This window comes from Astyanax mexicanus, chromosome 24 (genome assembly GCF_023375975.1).
Source record: "Astyanax mexicanus isolate ESR-SI-001 chromosome 24, AstMex3_surface, whole genome shotgun sequence".
Classification (NCBI taxonomy): domain Eukaryota; kingdom Metazoa; phylum Chordata; class Actinopteri; order Characiformes; family Acestrorhamphidae; genus Astyanax; species Astyanax mexicanus.
Window position 1 is genome coordinate 26,623,723 of NC_064431.1, and position 26,193 is coordinate 26,649,915.

The 26,193-nt window shown below is 39.7% G+C and overlaps 2 protein-coding genes across 11 annotated transcripts in view; one reads left to right on the plus strand and one right to left on the minus strand.

The window, feature by feature from the left end:
• LOC103029679 (solute carrier family 2, facilitated glucose transporter member 9-like) overlaps positions 1-26,193 on the plus strand; it is a 1,095,244-nt gene that overhangs the window by 386,637 nt on the left and 682,414 nt on the right. The gene's annotated exons all lie outside the window — the stretch shown is intronic.
• The window catches only part of magi1b (membrane associated guanylate kinase, WW and PDZ domain containing 1b), a 205,967-nt gene continuing 186,429 nt past the window's right edge, over positions 6,656-26,193 (minus strand). For 5 of the 6 annotated variants that reach the window (XM_049471426.1, XM_049471423.1, XM_049471424.1 and 2 more), the window contains 5 exons: positions 20,586-20,679; positions 20,363-20,450; positions 17,992-18,132; positions 14,805-14,943; positions 6,656-8,649 (listed from right to left, as the gene is read on the minus strand). In XM_049471426.1, the coding sequence (XP_049327383.1) occupies positions 7,328-8,649; positions 14,805-14,943; positions 17,992-18,132; positions 20,363-20,450; positions 20,586-20,679 (1,784 nt within the window). In that variant the 3' untranslated portion in view covers positions 6,656-7,327. Of the gene's footprint in view, positions 8,650-10,518; positions 10,599-14,804; positions 14,944-17,991; positions 18,133-20,362; positions 20,451-20,585; positions 20,680-26,193 lie in introns of all 6 variants that reach the window. The other variant, XM_049471427.1, reaches the window with a different exon arrangement.

Sequence of the window (26,193 nt, forward strand, 5' to 3'; positions counted from 1 at the left end):
TTGTGCTTCAGTAAGTCAGTAAAAAGTAATTAGGAGTATTCAAATCAATAAAATGATAAGGGTGCATATTGCACATTTTCTGTTCCTCACAGTGGAAACTGACAGGTTAAATCTCTGAGACAACTTTTTGTATCCTTCCCCTGAACAACTGTGCTGATATATTATTTTACTTGTCATGGAAACAAATACCCATAGAAATATTAAGGCAAAAAATTATATTCAGGTTGCCAAGCAACCCTGATGCCTCGCTCTGTTTCTCCTACAGACTCCAGATTTCACTGAGCCGTTTCCTCCACACTGAGAGATACACCCACAAGAAACACGGATAGTTTAAAAATGACAATACTGCTTTGTCTATGTGGAAAAACTGAAGAAGATACATAGACATTAAACAGCTTTTAAAGACCAGGAGATCAGAACTGCTGCTAAACTAAAGATAATACTGGCTATTCATGCAAAAAGAGCTTCAGAGGGGCTTTAGTGATGCCCAAGGTCTTCTGTCTTTTACTGAACTCAGATCTGTTAATTCTATATAAACTGCTGCAGCTTCAGTAACTGTAGATACAGTGAGACCATAGGATTGTTACATATTCATTTTTTTGAACTATAAAGCACACTGAATTTTAAGGCGCACCATCAATAAACGTCTATTTTCTGGTCTATTTTCATACATAAGGTAAACATTGTTGTTTTATTCTAGAAACTTCTATAGAATTCCAAATAAAAATATTGTCATTTAGAGCATTTATTTGCAGAAAATAAGACATTTCTAAAACGAAATAACAAAAAAGATGCAGAGCTTTCAGACCTTAAATAATGCAAAGAAAAAACAAGTTCATATTCATAAAGTTTTAAGAGTTCAGAAATCAATATTTGGAGGGAAAATCCTGGTTTTTAATCACAGTTTTCATGCATCTTGTCATCATGTTCTCCTCCACCAGTCTTACACACTGCTTTTGGATAACTTTATGCTACTCACTCCTTCTGAACTCATCAAGAGTTAGTTATTTGAACTTAAGCATCAGTTAAAGTAAAGTAGTGAAGAGGTAGAGTTACAGGTATACAGTGAATAGCTCTATTTAAATAATGTTCTAATCCATATTATGAGAAGCACAAACAACTCAACTAAATAAAGAAAAACATCTGAAACATTTCAAGAACAAAAATGTTAAGGTTAAACTGGCTCTCACCAGGAAGACCGCCCCAGGTAAGGAAGACCAAGAGTTCCTTCTGTTGTACAGGATAAATTCATCAGCATGAGTTATCAACCTCAGAAACCACAAGTTACCAGCTTAACCCCAGATAAGAGCACCTAAACGCTTCACATTTTGAGTTTTTTTTTAGTTCTTTTAAGTTACTACATGATTCCTTATGTTCCTTCATAGTCTGGACAACTTCAATATTCATTTACAATGTAGGAAAAAAAGGTGTGTCCAAACTATTGACTGGTACTCTAAATCAGGTGATCTGAGTCATGATGCATGATAATGCCAGCTGTGAACAGGGCTTAAGTAAGAGGACTGGAATCAAGGTCATTTTATCTAAAAGGTCTAACTTTTGCGTCTGTTGATGACGCTGTTTAGCGGCAACTTTATTAACGAATCAGTTCAATCGAGAAGAACAGAAGGAAGTGAGAGCCTTACGTCCTCAAGGTCCACTAAAGTGATTTGCTGGAACATTTCAGAAATCAACCGTGAACACAAAACGCAGCCCGGCACCAAGAAACACAAATCCGTAATTGACAGCTAATGTATGGTGGTCTCTAACTGAGAGGACAAAACGTCTTCTTGCGGAGCTAAAAGCCTGTCCTCGACTCTCTCATTTATGAAAGCCTGCTGAAAAGCACTTTCTGCCATTTGACTCACCCACTCGAGTGGGTTATGACCTGGAGAGTCAGACCGTTCTTTGTGTCGATGTTGTTCCTCTGAAATTCTCTGACCCGAAGATTCTGAAGAGCCTGAAAAAGAGAATTTCACTTCCTCCAAAACAGGCTAATTATGGAAATAGGTCAAGACACTTGGGTGTCAGCTGGACCTATTGGTCCATCCAGTCAAGGATACATTATTCTCTGACCAATTCAGGTCAACTCACGTCAAAAAACGCCAAAAATAAACTAAGGTTTGTTGCGTCAGTGCAGCATTTGTGCCAATTAATCAGACTGTCCTTGATCAGACACTGCTCCTGATGTTTCTATTCACTGCTGAAGAGAACCAATCATCATTTTCTCACTTAACAAATACCTAGATACTACCTTTGTTTGCTATCCAATCAGAAGCCATATAACCAGTAATACTGTACATGACATTAGTGCTGGGTGGTATATCGGTTCATCCTGTATGCATTTTTCACATAACGCCATACCGCTAGAGAAGTCAAACTTTCAAAGTCCTGCCTGGAGAAAAATGAGAAAAGCAAAATAAGAACTTTTTCTGAGGAGCTCCTGCTGCTGTTCCTCACTGTATAAGTGCTTTTATCCGAGTACATTTTATCGGAGAAATACAACAGCAAACAGAAATTATTAATTTAGAAAGGAGACGAATGGAATTATGTAATCGATCCACAGCTCAGAGAAAAGTTCCTCTCGTCCCCCAGATGGACTCAGAATCAGTTTTGGGTACAGAATCATTTATTCAGCACAAGTGATAAAATTTCCTAGAGGTGATAAAACTCTGAACATGAGGTGCAAAAAGCTCCAAGAGCAGTGACTATAGCCTATAGCTTTAAAATATATTAATACTGTAACTTGAAGGTTAATTTTAATGCACACTGAACTGAATTTATTTGTAAACTGGAGAAAGAAGAGAACTGTGTCTCTAATGGCTTGAATAATAACGTATTGTAAATAGATATTACATTTCTGTCTTACTTGTGCAATAAAGCTTTTGAGATATATATTTTTTTATATTTTGAGTATTTTAGGTCCATTTATAGTTTGTTCATGGAACTTTTTAAAATGTATAGGTTTGTAAAGGTTTGTTCTTTTGGCTAATAAAGTCTGATATATATCTCCTTCACATATTGTGTAATTTATAAATAAAACAATAAATATACTGTGATATACAGTAAAATAATCAGAATCCTGAAAAATACCATGATACATTTTTTTCATACTGCCCAGCACTACTTGACATTAGCATACAAACAATAGTGGAAGCACATTAAAACATACCATTTGAAGACAGCTCTGGTATCCTCAGTGCATGTGAGTGCTAAGTGATGAAGATATACTAGTGCATCTTGAAAAAATGAATATCATTGAAAAGTTCAAAATGTGAAATGCATATATAATATAGATGTATTACACACAGAGTGATCTATTTTAAGTGTTTATTTCTTTCCAAAAATAAGTATATCAAAAAATTAGAACATTATATAAGACCAATTGGTACTATTGTCAGTGTGGGCAGTGTGCCAAGTCCTGCTGGAAAATGAAATCTGCATCTCCATAAAAGTTGTCAGCAGAGGGAAGTATGAAGTGCTGTAAGATTTTCCAGAAAAAAACACTGCATTGACTCTTTTTGGACTTGATAGAACACAGTGGACCAACACCAGCAGATGACAGACATGTCTCTCCAAACCATCACTGATTGGTAGAAACTTCACACCTTCAGACCTCAAGCAGTTTGGACTGTGTGTCTCTCCACTCTTCCTCCAGACTCTGCTCCTTTGATTTACAAATGGAATGCAAAAAAGTTTTCTACTAAGTTTTTTGATAAAGAGAGTAATTTTGGTGATTGTGTCAATGTAAAAGTTCTATTCTACAAACACATTATGTAGATATTGTTTAGCAGATTTGGAAACTTTGTGTTTGGTGTAGGTAAGGCATTTTTCAGATGAATATAGATCATGTTTGAGTTAGCACGTTACTTTGAGCGATGACTGTGAAGTGTCCTTGGGTAGCTAAAAGCTGCTATATAAATGTATTACTCATTCGTTTTTAAGAGCACTGCTGCACAGTCAAACAGTGCACCACCAACTCCTGTACCTGATTTTTTTGGTTTAGTTTCTTCAGATGACTTCCACAGTTCCCCTTAACTGTAACTTCTTGATGACAGTGGAAATCATGAGGTACTATCAAATGTCTGGTACTGTCTGGGACTAAAGTTTCAATAGTACCCTGGTGTACAGTCATGTCTGCTTTTAGCCATTTCAACATTTTGGACCTGTGCACTCAGCAATTCTAGGATGAAAAAGATTCAGTGTTGTTTCAGTTTTGCTTGGACATCAAATGGACAAGACCTACCTGAAGATGCTAGTGTAGTAACAAGTGTTTTTCAGCATCACTAAGCAGCCGATGTGCTCAGAGGAAAACGCCAGATGCCCAGCTCTAACACATCACCCTACAGATGCTCTGAAGAGACGTAGATGGTAGTAGATGGACACCAAGTGCATTAATTAATGATTTAAAGACCTGTCTTCCCATAGATGTGATTCAAAAGAGAGAAACATTTATATTACGCACCCATCTTTGATCCATCGTCTTTCAGTCTATTTATATTACTGTGTAGAATTATATACCCAGATACAGCCTGATCCTTTAAACACATTACATTTCTGCCAGCCTGCCATCTGTCAAGTTTCTCAAAACAAGCTGCTCCACATTATAATGTTATTCATTAGGATACAGAACGTCTCGAATATTGGTATTCTTAATTCCCAGCTCAATTATTAGAAACACAACCCCCAGGTGCCTTCCATTCTTTCTCATTTCATCTTCATCTTGTCATCCTCTCCATACCGGAGGACAGAACTCTAGTTGCTATTCAGCAGATAACCCCAGCAAGAGAGAGCGCTTGAAAGAGACGGGCACCTCGGTTGATTTTTTTTTTTTTTTAAAGAGACGTTGACTCCGTGGGTTGATTATTGAATCTCTCTCGCCTTCCCCTTTTGAACCAGCACGAAGATAAAGAAGTCTTTCTTCTCTCCTTCCCTTTATTGGAGACATGTTTGCACAGCTTTGCTGAAGGATTCTGTGTCTTTCAGAACCCTTAATACAGTATCGGCCTCCCCCACAAGCCCAGCTGAATGTACCGCTGCCGTTTCTTGTCAAATCCCAAGGCTAAATCTCGCTTTTCTTGGCTTGCTGTGGTCTGACAGTAACAGTCTTTCCCTCCTCACCTCTTGCTTCTGCTGTTAGAATATGCTACAAAAAAGATGCTACAAAAGGTTCTTTATGGAACCACATTTGGAAGTTCTAGAAGGCTCTTTACAGCCAAACATCTCTATTAAAAACAAGGCTGTTCATGGAACCGAAAGTGGTGCTTTTTATGGCATCACTTTAGGAATGGTGATGACTCTTCCACATCCACATCTAGATCATATCTGTGAAAGCAGTGCTGCACAGTGAAATGGTGCACCACCAAAACCTTCCTGTAGGAACACTGCTTTTCCTCTCAGGTCAGGATACAGACATCTGGTCTTCTTGATTTTGCCTAAACTTCCAAAGGTAAAATCTCGTTTTTCTTGGCTTGCAGTCTTATCCTTCTCGGGTTTTGCAGTTTCCCACCTCTTGCTTCTGCTGTTAGAATATGCTACAAAAGATGATACAAAAGGTTCTTTATGGAACCACATTTGGAAGTTCTAGAAGGCTCTTTACAGCCAAACATCTCTATTAAAAACGAGTCTCTTTATGGAACCGAAAGTTGTTCTTCTATGGCCTCACTTTAGGAACCCTAGTGACTCTTCCATTTCCACGTCTAGATCATATCTGTGAAAGCAGTGCTGCACAGTGAAATGGTGCACCACCAAAACCTTCCTGTAGGAACACTGCTTTGCCTGTCAGGTCAGCATACAGCCATCTGGTCTTCTTGATTTTTCCTAAACTTCCAAGGCTAAATCTCACTTTTCGTGGCTTGCTGTGGTCTGCCAGTAACAGTCTTTCCCTCCTCAGGTTTTGCCATTTCCCACCTCTTGCTTCTGCTGTTAAATCATGCTACAAAAATATACTACAAATGTTTTTTTATGGAACCACTTTTCGAGGTTCTACAAGTGCTAAAAAATGGTTATTTATCTACTTTTCCTGTCATGGCAGCATAAAGCTATCTGGTTCTCATGATTTTGCCTAGACTTCCACAGTTCCCCTTAACTGCCATCTCTCTTACTGATATTTTAAGAAGGTGCTTTCATATTCTGCAATATAACTTTTGGATTGCCAGCAGCTGACCCTCCAAACCAGTCCTAAATTCCTTACAAATGACTTTTCAAGTGATTTCACTTGTGTAAACCCTCTCGTCATCTCAACTGTTTGGTGTTATTTTTATTTCTCAGCTTTTTTTCTCAATATTGTAATAGTCTGATAGTCTTGGCTTATGCAAACTGCGTGCTTGGTGGCACCAAACAGGAAGCAGCTGTTCCCTGTTTATTTAATTATGGTTGTGTCCATTCATTTCTACATCATCTACATCTTTTTTGTTGCAAACAAACTACTGCACAAAGGCAGCAGCTTTTTTTAAAATTCATTGTTCAAAAGTTTTTTTACTGTAGTTTTTTCAAAGTCTTCTAAGTGTATGGTTGCTGTTAGACCTAAACACTTAATTACATTCTGAGACATGTCACAACCAGTAGTGTTCCCCTGAAATTACATTTCAAACACAGTGGATATACTTTTATAACTGTGTCCTGAAAATATGTGAAATCAACACAAGCCAAAAGAATGTGTATATATATTAGTTTTATTTTCACATTATCATAGTTTTTTTTCTTCATTTTCCCTTCATTCTCGTAAAATGATCACCTCTGAATGTACACATACTGCAAACTGTCAAAAATATACAAATGAATGCAGACTTGTGCTATACTCTGGTCAAATGTTTAAAAAACATTGGCACTGAGGGAGAGAAAGAAATAAACGAAAGAAAGAAAGAGAAAGAAAGACACTGAAGAGTGTGAAGACATGCACAGCATACTTTGTGAGCACCAGGTGAAAAGAGGCGCTCGCTGCATGGGTTCGTTCTCTGAAACCGAAGATACTCTAGTCAGACAGTAGTTCAAAAGGCTGCCCTTTATAAAAGAAAAACCATCAAGAATGGTACTATTAGGCACATAATCGTTTGCTTTATACATTAGTTGTCAATCTCTGATTGAATGTAGAACTGTTTGTGGAATTGTAGAAAAAGAAAGAAAGAAAGGGAAAAAAAACAACAATTCCTGGAACGTACAATAAAAACCATTCTTCTGCTGTTTGTTACAAGTTGTTAAGGAATCTCTGTCTAGGAAAACCGGAATGTCAAATCCATAGGGTAGTAAATCCAAGGGTCTGCGCGGGTATGGTCCTCGGATGAGGACTTGTTTGGAGAAAGGCATGTTTTTGCCGGAGCGTGTTGGTGTATCAGATGCTGAGATCTTTGGAGTTGTCTTTGTAGGCCTTCCTCCTGGGCTCAGGTAGTGTGTCCTTGCCTCGGCTGAAGCCCGAAGTCTTGACCTTGTTGTAGTAACTTCCCACTCCATCTTCTTCTGCTGAGTCTTCCTCGTCTGTGGACAATTCTCGCCCAAGGCTCCTGGTTCTGTAACGGCTCGCCCCTGGAGAAGGCTCCAGTCTGGAGTTTGAGTTGTTCCCCCTTCGCTCAGGAGAACGACCCCTCAACAATGAGCTGTACCTTTCGAAGGCTGAGTCGGGGGTCCGGACACGGGGGAGGCTCTGGGCTTGGTAAGGACCTCTCAGCAGGCTGTCTCCACGGTAAGTCGGCTCGATGGAAGAAAAACCATTCGATCTGCGGGGAAAAGTGTCATGGTTCAAATGATTGTGAGACTGCTGAGGGAGGGCGTCATCAAGGGTCAAGCGGTCGTAGTCGTAAGACAGTCGGGGCAAGGTATCACGTTCAAGCCGGTTGTAAGGCTGACGGGGCAGGGTATCACGGTCTAACCCTCCGTAAGATGGTCGAGGCAAAACATTGTTCTGCTCATACGTTGGTCTTGGCTGGGGAGTCTCCCGGTTTAGCCGGTCCAGGGCAGGCGACTCCCTCAAGACACTTTCCAGACGCGATGGAGGCTCTGGAGGTGGAGGCTCCCTAAGGAACACATCCTCATCTTGCTGGGGCTTGCCATTGCGAGGTCTGTTTGAGGAAGGGTTGGAGGACCTGCGGGGGGACTGATATCTGGAGCGGTGTGGGGAACGATAAGGTGATCTATGCCGCTGAGGGGAACGGTGGCGTTGTCCTGACCGATATGGTGAGCGGTGCCTATGGGGGGACGAGTTGCGGTGGCGGTGTCTTTCTGGTGAGCGGCCATGCCGACGTCCATAATGGTTGTCCAGGGTATTCTCTGCACTCCTGGCCCGACGCCTTTTCTCTGGTGAACGGTGCCTCTGGTGGTGGTGGTGGTGATGGTGGGAGTCATCTTTGCTAGACCTTTTGTCGCCCTTCTTTCTGGACCGGTCTCCACCACTGCTTTCCTTGTGGTGTTTGCCCTTACTCTTGCCTTTCCTGTCTGGGGAGCGGTGTCTGTGGTTGGAATGGTGATGGTTGGAGCGGCGGCCGTGATGCTGCTGACCTGTCTCTCGTGCCCTCTTTTCCTCATTCCGGGATGGTTTATGAATTTCTGGTGGAGAGCTGGAATCCAATGGCGGATGGGACTGAGTGTCAGGAGGTGCCGTGTTCACTTCCGAAACAGTTTGAGACCCGACGACGGGGCCGGTGCCGTCGTTGTCGTTGTCTGGAACATAGAAAAGTAATAATGGGTAAAAAAGCAAGATTTTCTAGCGTCATTTAACTATTATTAGAGCTTATGTTCCTAAAAAAACACTGAGAACATCATAGAAATATAAAGAATTAAAACCTGGTACTAAAAAGCTTTGGAAAACAAGGCTCAAGCAGCAGGAATAGTACCTTACTGACATTCTGTATTTTGGTTCTCATGCAAAGGATCAATTTCAAGAACAACGAGTAGTCCATGCACTTTACTATCCACCGACTTCCCTCAGCCAGAGGTTCAGCAAAGGTAGTCCAGGAGTGCCACAGCACTGTAAGGTTTAGTGCTCTAGCACATCTGAGTCAACGCTTTCGACAATTATTAAGCCCTTGATGTGTAGTCGAGTGCTCTGACACCTCGGCACTAGAGCCATTATCATATGACAAAAATATATTAGTGGTGATGTATCTAGTAACAAAGTAGTCATTAATCATGTTACTGGAAACAAATGGAACATTTCAGCACTTACTAATTGCTACAGCTAAATCTAATTTATGGGAGGAGATGGCGAAATATAATTGCAAGCCAGAAAGCAGTGTCTCATATGGGCGGCAATGATTCAGCCAAAGCTCACGGAATGGTACGAATGGTAAATGGTTTCATGAATCCAATGCGGACATTTAGGACAATCTTTGCATGGACACGGATTTTCCTTAAACTTTTAAGTAGATTCCCCTGAAAAAACTGACTCAAAAGTAGAGGGAAACCTCAAAAGGTATGAATCTGTGTAGCTTAACTGGAATATCAACATTACAATTACGATGAAAACCAAAGGTTTTGTCTATAAGTATCTATTTGTTGCCACAAATCAATTGTTTGAAGTAATTTTTATTGGAACTGCCTGACCAGAGAGAAGCAAGGGACGCATTTCCACTGCAGGGCTTTCGGCGGCTTTTCCACATGAACATGGTTTGGCACTGAATGCTTCGCACAGTTAGTTAACTATACTTGGGGCCTCAGAACCATTTAGTGGGAGGAAATAAAGTAGATAGACTGATAGTTTCGCTTTTTTGCTATCCAGGCTGTGCTACTGCTATGGAAGCAATGTTGGACGATTGTTAAACCAGGTTGGTTACAATATGGAAATAGCCTGTAACTGGCATTTTTCTAATAATATTATAGCGTAGGACATATGTAGGACGAAGCCCACAGTTGGGAGTACATTAACATTGGGTTAGCAATGTGGGACAAGCTTGTTCTTTGGCACTGGATGAGCCTGGACGATGACATGCCAACAAAGCAGTGTCTTTGTTGGAAGAGGCAGGTAGCTGATGTGAAAACGTCAATTTTGCAATTTGGCAGTTTTCCATTATGCATATAGTTCCAATGCTCGGTTATGCAAGTTAGCATGCAGGAATGAGACAAAACATATCCAACGACACCATGCACTTCCTGGTACTGATTAAGCAACTCAGAACATGGAAGAAGAAAACGCAATCAGTCTAATGCAATGAATGATATGGCGCAATGGCCTTTGTTAGAATTTAGCTCTGCAGTGGAAAAGAGGCCAAGGTCTTAGTTAAGGTTCTTGGTTTGTACTGGTTCACCAAGGAACCCAAGCTAGGAAAAATACCCAAAAACATGTTAATCTGTACGGCTTACTGGGAATTTTAAGATATCATCTAGATAGTCATGAAAAACAGCAAGCTCCTGATGTCTATGAGTAGCCACAGGTCAAACGCTCCAAGCCATTCCCACTGAGATCGGACGGCAGCACCGGCAAAGCAGTGAGAATGAATGGAATTCGTCTGGATGGAGTGGAAGACGGCGCAGATGACCAGCTGCAGCAATGACGGCACGGCACGGCACGGCATAAACATGGCGGCTACAAACCGTGGTTTGGTTTTGGTAGAAACCAGGCTCTCCCGCCTTTTCGTTTCTCGTGCTGGCCGTGGCTTGGGGAGCGGCCATCGCTGAGACGTGGTGGGGAAGGGAGGAGAGGCGGGATCACGAAGAGAGCCCGGGATACGTAAAGGAGAGTGTATACAAATAAAACAAAAAAAACAAAAGGAAGAAGAGAGGAGAGAGAGAAAGAGAAGCAGAACATTTAGAACCCTGAAACAAAAGCCATGAGATAGTGATGGTGGTTTTTTGCAATGGAAAATGTGTTTATTCGTTCAGTCAATCAGTCAATCAAAGATAGAGATTGTCCATAAAATGCCCCCACCCTTGAGTGAAAAATAAAAAACATGAATAAAGCAAACAGAGAAAGATCCAGAACACCACACACACTCTCACATACACAAACACTCGCATACGAGCACCCAGCAGCATTAAAGACCCAAGCTCAATCAGACACTGTGAGACAGTGGACACATTTATACAGCTCTGGAAAAAATATTTAGTTTCTTTGATTTTTGACCAATTGAAAACCTCTTGAATATAATCAAGAGGAAGATGGATGATCACAAGCCATCAAACCACCAAACTGAACTGCTTGAATTTTGCACCAGGAGTGAGTAGCATAAAGTTATCCAAAAGCAGTGTGTAAGACTGGTGGAGGAGAACTTGCCAAGATGCATAAAAACTGTGATTAAAAACCAAGTTTCTTCCACCAAATATTGATTTCTGACCTCTTAAAACTTTATGAATATGAACTTGTTTTCTTTGCATTATTTGAGGTCTGAAAACTCTGCGTCTTTTTTGGTATTTCAGCCATTTCTCATTTTCTGCAAATAAATGCTCTAAATGACAATATTTCTATTTGGAATTTAGGAGAAATGTTTTGTTTGTTAATTTTATTCAAACATATACCTATAAATAGCAAAATCAGAGAAACTGATTCAGAAACTGAAGTGGTCTCTTAATTTGTTCAGAGCTGTATGTGCGTACACACAGACACTTGCACACTCCCTTGCTTACTCTCACACACACACAAACACACAAACACACAACTGTGAATGAAGCAATTCAGATTCAAACAGAAACAGGCAGAAATGTGGAAGAATGAAAAAAAAAAAAGTACAAAAAAATGGTACAAAAATATACAACCTCACAGAGTTATCATCATCATTAATTGGCGGAAAAAGACATCATTCATGTCACATTCTGAACTTCTGACAAAATACATGAAAGAAACTACACATGGTCAAAAAAAACGAAATAAAACAAAACAATGCATAAAAAAACTAAGAACGTCAATCGAGATACCAGAAACAGGTCTGACAAATCTTCCATAAATATTATGGAAAATGAAGTCTTAAACAAATGGGTTTGCACTAAAGACGTCATGCGGAAACAGACATTTTTAATGTTCAGAAAACGTGAGTTGGATCATGGCTGGATTTGAATTCACACAGAAGACAAAAAACCTAATGGACAGTGAGAGTCTGTCCATAAGTGTGTGTTTTTACAGTACTGTGAAAAGGGTTTTTTTGGCACCTGTGTGCATAGTGTTTGTGATGTCTAGTTTGGTTGTGGTGGTTCCGCTTGTGGAACATTTTTCACAGTTTTGGTGTTGGGTTGGAGGGTGGAAAAGGGTCTCCACTGGAGAGAGAACTGTTGCTTGTTTGGTGATATTTCAGACTCTCTTATATTATGAATAAAGTTTGCTTAATAAGACAGACTATGGCCTGGCCTGAATGTTTTTAACAGCTCACACTTCTACATTTAAGATAATTGGAACGCAGGAACAGTAACCAGAATTTCTTTTAATGAATATATTACGAGGTTTTTGTGAGTTAATCTGAAAAACAAAACTGGTTTCCAAAATTTTTATGGATGCCCTAGTCAGATCCAAAACTTTGGAGATGTTTTAAATGACACTCTGATGTAAAAACTCTACTTTTTGTATTATGGTATTTGTATGCATTCTAATATTAGTGTTTAATTGAGTTAATACGCATTTAAGGCTCAGAAAACCCTTTCACAGTACTGCATATGAATCACCACTATCATACAAAGCCTTGTATTTTTAACTATTCAATGTATTGTGAATCAGATTGTTCTTTAAATTACGTCACAGTTTCATGATGTACAGTGTTGTGCAAATGTTTTAGGCACCTGTGGGAATTTCAGTAAAAAAAAAAAAAAGCAGTAACACTTTACTTAGTTGGTCCATTTGATAGCCTCTTTGATGCTCAACTCACATTCAACTAACATTCAACTACATGTCTATTAAATGCAAATGAACTGAAAGGTGAAAGTAAATGATTCTCTATTAAATATAACCCTACATTCAACTGTAATCCAAACGCTTATCTTAATATTTTAGGATTGGGTTTAGGTTTATATTTTAAGCTTAGGTTAAAGTTAGGGTTATGGTTGGGTGTAGGATTAGATTTTAGGGTTGATTAAGGGTTAAGGTTAGGGTTAGGTGTAGGGTTTGATTTTAAGTTTAGGTTAAGGTTAGGGTAAGGGTTAGGTGTAGGGTTAGATTTTAGGGTTGATTAAGGGTTAAGGTTAGGGTTAGGTGTAGGGTTTGATTTTAAGTTTAGGTTAAGGTTAGGGTTAGGTGTAGGGTTAGATTTTAGGGTTGATTAAGGGTTAAGGTTAGGGTTAGGTGTAGGGTTTGATTTTAAGTTTAGGTTAAGGTTAGGGTTAGGTGTAGGGTTAGATTTTAGGGTTGATTAAGGGTTAAGGTTAGGGTTAGGTGTAGGGTTTGAGTTTATGGTTAATTCATGGTTAAGGTTAGGGTTGGATTGGGTTAGGTTCTATTTTGAATCATTTACATTCAACATAGGGTTAAGTTACATTTAATGGACATTCAAATCAGTGTTAGTTGAATGTCAGTTGAGCATCAACAAGGCCATAAAATGGACCATCCAAGTAAAGTGTTACCAAAAAAGCTTCTTATCTGTAAAGTAAGTAACATTTAGCATTACAATAAATACAAACAGCAAATTTACAAAGAGCAGAGCAGCTTTTACAGCCCTGTTTTCCTTAAAACATCTCCTAATCTCTTAATCTAACAAGTTTAATAGAGTTACTTCTAGTTCTCATCATATTAATCAACACCTGGTTTGGTAAATTACTGGTAAATTTGGTAAATCAGGTGAGCTGCTGACGGAACTGAACATAACATACACATGCTGGCTGAGGAGCATCCAGGAGAAATCTGGAACCACACTTTGTTCTACAGCGTTTTACTGAATGTATGTTTACTTGCATCTGTTTAAATCAAATGTGGTTCTTTTTTTGTTTTTAGGTAAAAACGCTCATATACTGCTGAGATAAATAGATTAGTGTACTTTTCTTGGTGCCTAAAACGTTTGCACAGTACTGTACGGTAGTATAGAAATGCTCTAAAATTGTTGAGTTGGAATCAAATCTTTCTACTTTAACTTTAACATTAAAACAAGGTCAACATGTTTTTGAACTTTGAATTTTTAAAAACAAGAGATTTGCATGACACTGATTTATGTATGTACGCATGTATGACAGTGTGTGTTTTGTATCTGTTTGTATGGAGATATCTGTGGACAGTTCTACAACAGTATCAACAGTAAACTGTTCTCACTGGAATAGCTAAAATGTCTTTAGAGCTTTCATAGTCATCAAGTCTCGAAAAGTCTTCTCAGTAGCGTACATTCACCTTCAATAAATAGCATAAATATATGTTACTTACACTCGCACTGACTTTGGAAACGCCATCGACCGAGAGGGTATAAAGCAGTTAATCAAGTTAATCAAGCTATTTCATTATTAGCTTTTTAAAAAATATCACTTCATGAGGGCTCTGAGAAGCAATAAACTTAGAATCCAGTTTTCTTTCTTTCTTTTTCTTAGAAACAATCCTTTCAGTTGCTCTATTCGTGTTCGGTTTGGCATTAAAGAAAAAAAAAAAAAACACAAAACAAAAATGAAACAAAAGCATGTGCCCAAGAACACACCCACAACCCAAGAAATGAAAAAACAAAAAACAGACAAAAGAACAAACCGAAAAAAAAACAAACAGAAAACAGAAAAAAATGAAATCTACATTTCCCAGTGTCCCCTGTCAGGCTAGCCTGGTGCACAGAAGCAGAGGAGGGCAAAAGGCAACAGGAAGAAGGCCCATCACCCAGTAGCAGGAGCCAGGAGAGAGAAGAGGTGGTGCTGTCGCCCCCAAAACACCCCCAAGCAGCTGCGTCAGGGCGTGAAGACGGGGGAGAAAGGGATGTTTTCGTAGATGGACCCACCATATTCAGGCACGGAGCCGTCGCCCCTCTTCAGGACGAGGTGCACCGTCCGGCCGCCGTTTTTGATCAGTTCTATGGCGCGGGCGTGCTTCATGCCTTTGGTGCTCTCGCCGTTAATCTCCAGGATCTCGTCCCCAACCTGAAACAGAGAGAGAAAGAAAGAGAGAGAGAGAGAGAGAAAGAGAGAGAGAACGAGAGAGAGAGAGAGAAAGAGAGAGAGAGAAAGAGAGAGAGAGAAAGAGAGAGAGAAGCTCAGTATTAAATAATGAAGGCAAAATATCAGATTGCTTATAATAGAACCATACTGTATATTGCAATGTAATATTTTGTAAACCCAGTATTGTGAAACATATCCAGGGTTCATACACATTATAACCAATAAATTACCATGTTTTTTTCATTAATCAATTAAAATTGATTATAGTAAGTCTATGAATCTGATAAAAATCATTACATGATTTTCCAGGTTTTTTTCATGACCGTTCGAACCCTGCATGTCGCACCACAAAACAAAAAGAAAGGAGAGAAAATGTAAAACCTGCCTAATTTAATATGTCTGTCATTGTCAGGCTTGACTTCATTGTTCTGTTGTTTATTTCATTTCATCTGTTTGCAGACTCCCCCTCTCCTACTGTCCTTTAATTATTCATCTCCAACAAATGTTTTTATTCATCCGTATTTAATGAGAACTCGTGTTCATTTAATCAGAAAGCGAGAGAGAGACAACAAGAGTGAAAATGCAAATTGAAAGAGACTGAGACAGATGGAGAAATTGGAAAGAGAAATGGGTAGAGAGAAAAGGAAAAGAGGAAGATGAAGAGTAGTAGAAAGACAGAAAATGGGGATATTGGGAGGAGGAGAGGGATTAAAAGAAGGAGAGATGAAGAAAAGAACAGAGCAACGTGAGGTGGAACGAGAAATGAGGAAAGAGGAGCAAAACTGAGAAAAGGGATGAGGATGGAAAAGACAAAGAAAGAGAGATGAAGATAAGAGAGCAAGATGGCTAATTTGGATGATTAAAAGAGGGTAGGAGAGAAGAGAAAAAAAGGATGTAGAGAGAAATGAAGCAGAGGAAGAGAGAGAAAGAGATTGGATTGAGAAAAGAATAACAGGATAATAAGAGAAGAAATGGAGAGGAGAAATGAAAAATAGAGAAGAGAAATACAGCTTAGAAGGGAGGTACAGAAGATGAGAAAATTAAAGAGGAGGAGAGAGAGACTAAGAGAAAAGGAGAGAAGAATAAAGAAAATGAGAGGGAGCGAGACAAAGAGAGACAATAAAAAGAATTAAAAAGATAAATGAGAGCAGAAGGAGAAAGATAGATGAAGAGGAGAGCAACAGGTGGAAAAGAGAAAAGGAAGAGGAATGGAGAGGAGCTAGAAAGATGGAGATGGAGAGGAGGGAGGAAAAAAGATGAGAAGATGAGTGAGAATGAAAGAGCAAGTGAGCAACTGAAAGAAAGAGAGAGGGGGGGTGAGCGAGAGAGAGAGAGATAATTAAGACGCTCAGAAATCAAACAAATCCAACACAAATCAAATCAAACACAAACAGCCTCACACTTCCACTTCCAACACTGTCAACAACGCAGTGATAGCACACACACACACACACACACACACTAGAGAGTGTAAAAGGGTGAGAGAGAGAGAGAGAGAGAGAGAGAGATAGAGAAAGCATGAAACAGAGAGAGAGATACAGAGAGACATACACAGAAAGAGAGAGAATGATGCAGGAATTCTTTTGTTCTATTTTCCTCTCTGCCTCTGGCTATCTGTCAGTTTGGTTCTCGGGGGGACCGCCGCTCCGACAGACGCTCTGTGTTCCTGACACCTTCTCGCTCCGCTTCCCTCAGCCTGAGCTCCATTATCCTCTCATCTCTCCAGCAGCCAATTCGAGCTCTGCGCTAACAGCCGGAGAAACCGCATATCCGCAGCTCATTTGCGCGAAACAGCTTCTGCTAATGACATCTATAGTTAACCCTTACGCTAACCTGCAGCAGTGGGACACGTCCTCCCTGAACCCTCACATTACCAGCAAAGATACATCTGTGAGCTTTGTGAGCTTCGGTCGAGAAGAAGTCAAGGATATATGCTATCCAGTGCTGAGCAACAGTGCTGAGAAACCACATCAGACATCAGATAAATAGCTTCTACTGTATATAAGAGTGTTTAACACTTTTCATTTACTGAATAATTACATATGCTTTTTCTTCATATTTAGACTACAGTGCAGAACATATTAAAATAATCGTTTGACTGGTATTGTACATTTGAAGCAACACGGTGTAAATGTGTATTGTGGTCAGACACATCAGTATTCCAAAGTACATTAAAATCTTAGAGCAGCATATTCTGCCTTCAAGATAAAATCCAAGATTTTCTGTATTTTGTCTGTATATTTTTTAAAAATACAACGCAAATCCACACGCTGCACACATTATACCACTTTACACAGTACAAAAAAAAAAAAATATATATATATATATATATATATATATATGTTTATATATAACTGTTTATTTGGGTGAGTTTACAGTAAGTTACAATACGTTTAGATATTCACTATAGCTGGGTGCAGTATGATTATTATTAGCAGGTAATGCCACCTGTCAGCACTATACTGAGGAACCTTAAATGTTCCGGTAAGCCAGTGCGATTTAGCTAGTGGTCTGTCCCACATAGCTTGTTGTAAAAGTCCGATATACTTGACTCTGAATGATGAAAGAGCTAGCGCTTAGTGCGGTTAGCGGGTAATGCTAATACTACTCCTGCTTCAGTGCTGAGAACTTAACTGAAACTCCTATATAACGCTGTACTTCAGTAGAGGGGCTTTACTGCTCCTTACAACCTGACTGGTAAAAATTATACATAAGGCACACTGGATTATAAAGCGCACTGTCGATTTTTGGGAAAATTAAAGGATTTTAAGTGCGTCTTATAGTGCGAAACATACGGTAAATGCTTTACCACCCTAACAAGCCTATTTATTTGGATTATGTTGCAGACCTAAAAGGCAGAAATGTACTAAGTTGAGCAGAAAATGTGTGAAATATCTTGAATTTATACTGAGAGTGAGAAATAATGAAATAAACGCTGTTTTTTTATTTGCTTTTTTCTTGTTAACCAATTTTTTGAGCTGCACATAATATAAACATTGAAATGAAATGTTTTGGATCAATCAGACATACCCTCATTTTGCCACTTCGCACTGCAGCGCCATCCTCAGCCAGTCTCAGCACGTACAGGTCCATGTTGTACTCGCGTCCTCCTCGCAGACTGAAGCCGAAGCCTTTACTGTCCCTCTCCAGATCCACTGAGTAGAACTCGTCCTGATATAAACACACACACACACACACACACACACACACACACACACACACACACACACAGAGTTAACATACAAAAGTTCACATACGAGAAAAGCAATCAGGGGTCTAACGATTCACAAAATCCATAATTTAATTTAATCCAATCCAATACAATACAGTGGAGTCATGCTGTACAGTATCTGCACAAACACACACCATGCCTCACCACCCCTCACCACTCCTCCACCCCCCCCCACAAGGTCAGCCTCTGCGGTGGCTCGTTTTATTCTCTCTCTCTTTCTCTCTTTTCTCCTAAAGCCAGGCTCTGGTTTCCGGAGAGCAGCCCACAGTCACCTGCAGGAAAGTCACCCACATATTTGATAGCAGCAGCGACGGCGGCTGAAGCGCTGCATGAATAATAGATAACAGCAGGCCTGGGCCGGGTGGGTATTATTGGGTCGGGAGAGAGAGATGGAGATAGAGAGAAAGAACGAGAGAGAGAGAACGAGAGAGGGCAGGGGGGCATCTCCAAAGCAGCACAGAGAACAAAGCAGGAGGACACACTCGCTCGACCCAACTCCGCGCTGCAACACCGCCACCGAATGTCAAACGCTGGGCTGGAGGAGGAGAGGAGGCGTAGAACTCGTAAACACGCTTCCACTGATGATGTCTGATAATGATCACGCTCACGACAAGAATCAGACGACCTTACAAGCCTGAAAAGGGGGTCACATTCAGAATGTACTGCTGAGGAAGGAGGATGATAGGGAGGGAGTTATCATGGTATTTTTACGTTATTATTACCATATTACTGGGGGGTTCACTTGTAGAGATGGGTCAGAGCATGGTTCACTTGGACTCAAGCAAGGTACACATGTAGTGTGAGCGCTATCCATGCCGAAGCACGGAACAAGATGATGTCAGTGATGCAAAGTTGCTTTAAACAAACATGTCGGTGCTGTACGGTATTCAGCACCCCGCCAGGAAAAGCACCCCCTCGAGAGAGTGCGCACTATGCCGCTATGTATGCAACCATGACTAAGTCAAACGCGCTCCCGAGAGAGGGTGCTTTACATGGCGGGGGTGTTGAATTCAGCACAACACCAGCAAGCCCACTGAGCAGTGAGTAATGACTTAAGAGTGCTCGGGCACGGATTGTTTAAACGCAATGTGAGTGCAGGCCAGCAGGGGAGTGGGGAGGGGGCCAAACCATGTGTATTATGAGTACACCCTAAGTTATCAGTCATACTGTGGGTCGAATTTCTGAATCAGAGTACCCAGAATTATTAGTTATTGCAATCAAAGCATCCCAAATTGTTAGTTTTTGCAACATTAAAATTAATTGAAGTTAACCCAAAAGGCATAAAAATGGATCTGGCCATCCTAAATTCAGATTCAGAGTTCAGATTAAACTGAGGGCCAAAAATGGATGAAGAAATAGAATAGGGTTAAAAAAACCTGAATAAGACACTAGATATTAGTTTATTGAATGCAAAATAATTTCTTGGTATTCTTTAATATTTTTGAGGGTCAGCTGGGGCACAAAACAGTGAGTGAGACTAAAGAGAGACTAAGACTGAGACTGAGTGGGAGAAAAAAAGAATGCATGAATGAGAGACCGAGAGAAAATGTGAAAGCCTGAGAAAATGCGAGAAACATTAGCGAGACATCCATGGAGAGAAAGTGAGCAACTAAGAGTGTGTTAGCAAGAATGAGACACACAAACACAAGAGAAGAAAGAAAGAAAGTGAGAGTGAGACACAAATTGAAAGAGTGTAAGTGAGAAACCAAGAAACAGAGAATGAAAGAGACGAGTGTAAATAAGAAGTAAATAAGAGACAAAGTGAGTGAAAGATAGATTGAGATAAAGAGTGAGCGACAGGGAGACAAGTGAGATGGTGAGAAAGGGTGAGTGATGAAAAGAGACAGAAAGAGAGTCTTTCTGAGAGATAAGGGAGTAAGCGAGACAGAGAGAAAGAATGAGTAGTTTCTCAGTATTCTTTTTTAGTTTTTTTAATATTAAAGAACTATTTTTGAGGGTCAAAACCTGGATCAGTTATTACTGCATTTTTAAAACCTGATTAAGCTGAGGGGAAAAAACTGGATCAATCATGTAGATCAGATGCTGCACTAGTGTAAACAGAAATAAGACAATATGTAGCTCATATGTAGATCACCAGTGTGTCAGCAGTAGAGTGCTGCAGTGTACTCCAGGCTGAGGAGGTGTGGTAGCGTGTGGGAGAAGGTGTACCTGGTTCTGGGCTTGTGTTGGGGCTGGTGGAGGAGGAACTTGAGGCGCTTTGAACTCGAAAGACTCCTGTTTTGGTTTGGTGTTGTTTCTGGGAGAAGATGGAAAAACAGAGGAGAGAGAAGTCCTGTCAATCAGAATTCTGTAAAAACATCATCACATATTTATAATGCTCCAGTGTCTCAGCTCAGGAACATGCACGTGTTTGTGTGTGTGTTGTGCCTACCTTGGCTCAGGTGCAGCTTGCTGTTGAGGTGTGTGTGTGGTGGTGATGGTGGCGATTTTCTCAGCGTTGGTCAGCAGTGAGGCGTTAGAGGACTCTGAAAGAGAGAGAAGAGAGAGAGAAACACTATTATAAACCTGAACTGCAGTAACACACACACACACGAGACTGTGCACAAGTTTGAAGAACAGTGTGAGAAAGAAGAGTGAGACAGCGAAAGAGTTTGAGACAGATACAGAGAGAGAGAGAAAAGGAGAGGCAGAAAGTAAAAAGAGAATCTGAGACATATAGAGACATATACTTTGTAGAGACTGAGAGAAAAACAAAAAGTGACTGAGAGACTGGGAGGAAAATAAAGCGTGAGAGATTGAGAGAAAGCGTGAGATTAAGAAACTAAAAGAGAGTGAGAGAGACTGAGACACAGAAAGCGACTGAGTGTGAGTGAGACCAAAGAGAGACTAACAAACTGAGTGGAAGAGAAAAAAAATGCATGAGTGAGAGACAGAGAGACATATACTGTGTAGAGACTGAAAGAAAAAGTGTGAGACTGAGAAATTAAAAAAGTGAGACCAAAGAGAGACTGTAAGAGAATATGCGAGGCTAAGAAAATGCGAGAAGCGTTAGTGAGACATCTTTGGAGAGAGAGAAAGTGAGCAACTGAGAGTGAGAGTTAGCAAGAATGAGAGACAGTGTGAGAAATAGTGAGAAATAGTAAGACAGAGAAAGAGTGAGAGGGACTGAGAAAGAGTGTGCGAATGAATGTAAGAGACTGAGAATGAGTGAGACACAAACACTGAGAAAATTTAAGCTTAGAAACCAAGAGACAGAGAGAGTAAAAGACAGTGTGAGAGAGAAAGAGACGAAAAAGAGAAGAGTGAGAAACAGAGAGAAGGCTCAAGAGAGTGAATGAGAGGTAGAGTGAGGGACAGGGAGACAAATGAGATGGTAAGAAAGGATGAGTAATGAAAAGAGACACAGTCCGACTGAGAAACAGAGCATAAGCGAGACAATGTGAGAGGCAGAGAGAAAAAACGAGAGTGTAGGAAAGAGGGAAAGCTAGAAAGAGAATGTAACAGATTATATATACGTGTATATATACGTGTGTGTGTGTGTGTGTACTGTAAGATTAGTGTAGCATATTTGTATCAGACACTGATAGCGTCTCTACTCTGTTCATCTTCAGGACAGTGGAGCTGTGAGAGATACCTGATGCTCCACGTGTTCAGCACTAGAGAAACCCATTCCAGCACACCTGAACGTTAATGCATAAACGCTCCAATCAGCTCTCAGCGCTGCTCCGGTGCCGGTGTAGCGCAGCCGAGCCGGACGGGGAGAATAATTGCACATTTATCACACCGGGCCGAGGCTGTCAGTGCGGCTGTTCCGTTTCATTCTAAACAAGCCTGCTGTCTGCTAACACCCCTACAGCCCTGTACAGTACACTACTATTTATATAGTATTTCACCATCTGTAATTACAGTACACTACTATTCATATAGTATTTTACATCTGTAATTACAGTACACTACTATTCATATAGTATTTTACATCTGTAATTACAGTACACTACTATTTATATAGTTTTTCACTGACTCTAATTACAGTAGACTACTATTGATATAGTATTTTAACTGCCTGTAATTACAGTACATTACTACTGATATAGTATTTCACTGTCTGTAATTACAGTTCACTACTATTTATATAGTATTTCACTGACTGTAATTACAGTACACTACTATTGATATAGTATTTCACTGACTGTAATTACAGTACACTACTATTCATATAGTATTTCACTGACTGTAATTACAGTACACTACTATTTATATAGTATTTCACTGACTGTAATTACAGTACACTATGATTCATATAGTATTTCACCATCTGTAATTACAGTACATTGATATTCATATAGTATTTCACTGACTGTAATTACAGTACACTACGATTCATATAGTATTTTACCATCTGTAATTACATTACATTGATATTCATATAGTATTTTACTGTCTGTAATTACAGTGCATGTTTAAATTATTATCGATAACTATATATTTTTTTATATAGTATTTGACTGAAGTTGAGGAGAAAATGCAGCTCAGAATTCACCCTGCTACACCTATGAAGCCATAAATGCCAATGCTTTCAGAGTACCCCCTCCACCATGTTTAACAGATAATGTGTAGTATGTACTGCAGTATGCTGAATATCGTTAACCCATCCTTTATTGTCCTTTTATCTTCCTTACATGTCCTAAAACAATGAGGGATCCGGTCACACTAAACCATATTACTCCTTATCAGTCAGCTGTCTAATTACTTTTGAGTTCCACTCAAGTTCCATCCCATTGGCTGAGCTCCTGTTTCAGCCGTCTACCATCACGTGAGCCAATTCTAAGAAATGCTAGACTGGACCGTCTCTTTAATTCAGTCTTAAAATAGCTGTCTGTGTCACTATTTTCTCTCTCCCTGTCTACGTCTCTCTCTGTCATTTCTACACCAGTGGCCAGAGCACCCACTCCAAACACACCCCCCCTCACCCTCCACACACTGCTGAATCATTCAACACACACAAGAGTCTCAGGCTGAGGCCATGTGTCACAGGATAAATTATACAGAACCAAGAGAGACAGAGAGAAAGACAGGTTAGAAATATCCAGGAGGGCACAAAATTACCCCTCCAGAGGCTCTACTCACTCTATTTCCTCCACACACACACACATGCACACACAGTCACCAAGACAAAGTGGGGGTCTAGTGTGATTAAGGCTCAGATAGACCCCGGAGGCACTGGAGGTGCATCTGGCATCATATATTATAGCCGAATACGCTATGTGTGTATTGCGATGCACACACACACACACACACACACACACACACACACACACTCAAGGCCCTATCATACACCCTGCTCATTGCTATGTTGCACTACATCAACACGTCTTGTGCCCACGCAGTTAAAATACCGTTGAAATTTAGAAATAAACCTAAACTAATCGGGTGTGGTGGTCTAGAAATGCAGTGTGTTCAAGTATATTTCTGGAGTGTTTTTTTTTTTATCTTGGCGGCAGGAAACACAGGTGCGCCACTGACTGATTTAAACCCTGACAACAATCAACAGTCAGCCACCCAATCCTATCTTAGCCATACTATCTTAGAGCGGGGGTGTATAGCGCTGAGCGTTTTACACACACAAATAAAAGCACTGCAGTGCACAAATCCGATTTTTTACATCAACAATAAACAGAATAAAGAATAAAATAACATTGCTGTTCCCTTAAATGAGCTGCTGGTGTACTTTCACAGTGTGAACGCGCAGGCCAACATCCTCTGCTGTTAACTGTTAAGATATGAACACGCCAAAGTCAGAGCTCACCTGGCTTTTAAAGAGAATGACAACTGGCACACTGTTTTATTTCACTATTTCACGCCCAAAAGACACCCATGGTTAATTAAGAGAAAAAATGTCTTTTGTGTGTTTCGAGACATGCAATGTATATTTTTGGCGTTCTCACGATACCTAAAACACACAGACACACCCTAAATCCAGTGGCGCAATCCACAATTCACCGTGATTACTATACTAATAATACATTACATGTGAATTGGATATATGTGCCCAATGTGCCCTAATATTAACATAAAATATGTATTATTATTATTTAAATACTTATACTTATAATCTGTATATACCCATAAATATTTATTTATTACTGCCAAATGCAGGATCACAAAATAGACCAATCGAAATGATCTAATAAGACCTGAAATTATTATTAACTTATTTTGCATTGACTTCCATTAAAATTTAAGAAGGTAAATACAGTAAGTGGCTATTTGTAATTCCTGATACATATAGCCCATATGTATCAAATATATGCAAATATATAAATACCTATAGGTAATAATGTATCTCATATGTATGTATTATTACGTATATTAATTATTACTCCATTTTTATTTTCTCCTATAACCTTTTTTTTTAAGATACAAGATTCATTATAACAAAAAAAGCTATATTTTAGAATTCTAATCTCGACTTCAGTAACCCAAAATAAACGGTTTTGCTCTTTTATTTCTAAAACGTGAAAGAGACATCACCTCCACGTTCACACTGCTTTAATCACACGCATTTCCCCCACTGCAGTATTTTCTTCCAAACAACTTTGAGTACAAGCCAGATAACTGGAAACACAGGAAGCCAAAGCTGAGGAACATGGAGTGCTGCTTCCTCCAGCTTTCACCTCATTATTCCTCCCTTAACTAAGAGGAAGATGCAAACAACTCATCTGCAAATACAGTAAATCAGGGCATTAAAAACCTGAACTGAACTCTGTCGCCCTGCTCCAACTAACAGAGGGGTGTTTGGTTTCAGTCCGTCTGAAGGTGCTTCCAGTCCAGCAGATCAAGAGAGAGTCCAGTTTGTGTTGAGTTTGGTGATTTTTTTTTTTTGTCCTAACAAACAGACACCTGATTCATATCTGCAGATATTTAACAGACGTCCAATTTCTAAGAGACCCGTTCCATAAACTGTCACTATGAGCCCGACTTAAACCCAACATTTTTTTTTAGTAAGTAGAGCGTTAAAACTGAACTTTAAAAAAAAATTCATGCTGTTTGAATGAGCGAAATGATGATGTTTAGAAAGATGTTAATTAACATTGCAACACTGAAGAAGCATAGACCTATTATTAAAGAAAAATGTTTTTTTTTTTTTTTTTTTTTTTTTAAAGAGCAGCTACTTACGCCACAGACCATTTTCTGTGAGGTCGGGTCAGGTTCTAGTCCTGAACACTGAACCACAACACTTCACAGCATCACCTTACCATAGGGTGACACTTCATTTTACCACTCTAAAACTACAAAACTACATTACTAACACAATTTACATCATCTATTTCATAGGCGAGGGACGCCACAAAATACACTGAACTGAACAGTTACAAATTATTCATACTTCAAAATGCCTGTGATAATCAGCAGCTGATTACTTTATATACAGCTAATATATAAAGACATATTTAATGATGTTAATAACACCATTTTCCTTGAGCACTGTTGTCTACTCTATTTTAAATAGCGACACTGGCCGCACTACTACAATTGGCTACTTTAAAAAGTGATTTGGCCTGGCATCGGTAGAAACAGTATATATATGTGTAAAATCTGATATCGGCATCGGCTCTGAATTCCCACATCGGGTGCATCCCTTTTTTAACCTATTTAACATCGTTTGCCAAAACTACATTACTCTCGCAATTTGCTTCACTTTCATAGGCTCCAGAATAGAACCTTGTGGGACTCCATCACATAAATAACTATACAATAGATTCTGAATTAGGATTAATAACACTATATTAATACTAAACCCAAGATTCAGCTTTTCCCAGCTTTACTCTACTATTAATTAAGCTTCCACACTTCAGTTTGCCACTTTTAAAACTACTATTACCATCACAGCTTACATCATCAATTTTATAGGCCCCAGTATAGAACCTTGGGGGATGCCACACAATCTGCTAAACTAAATAGATACCAATAATTCCCTGTGTTAGGATAAATGACTAAGATTCAAAGGGTTAAACCTACAGAACCCGGAGATTGTGTCA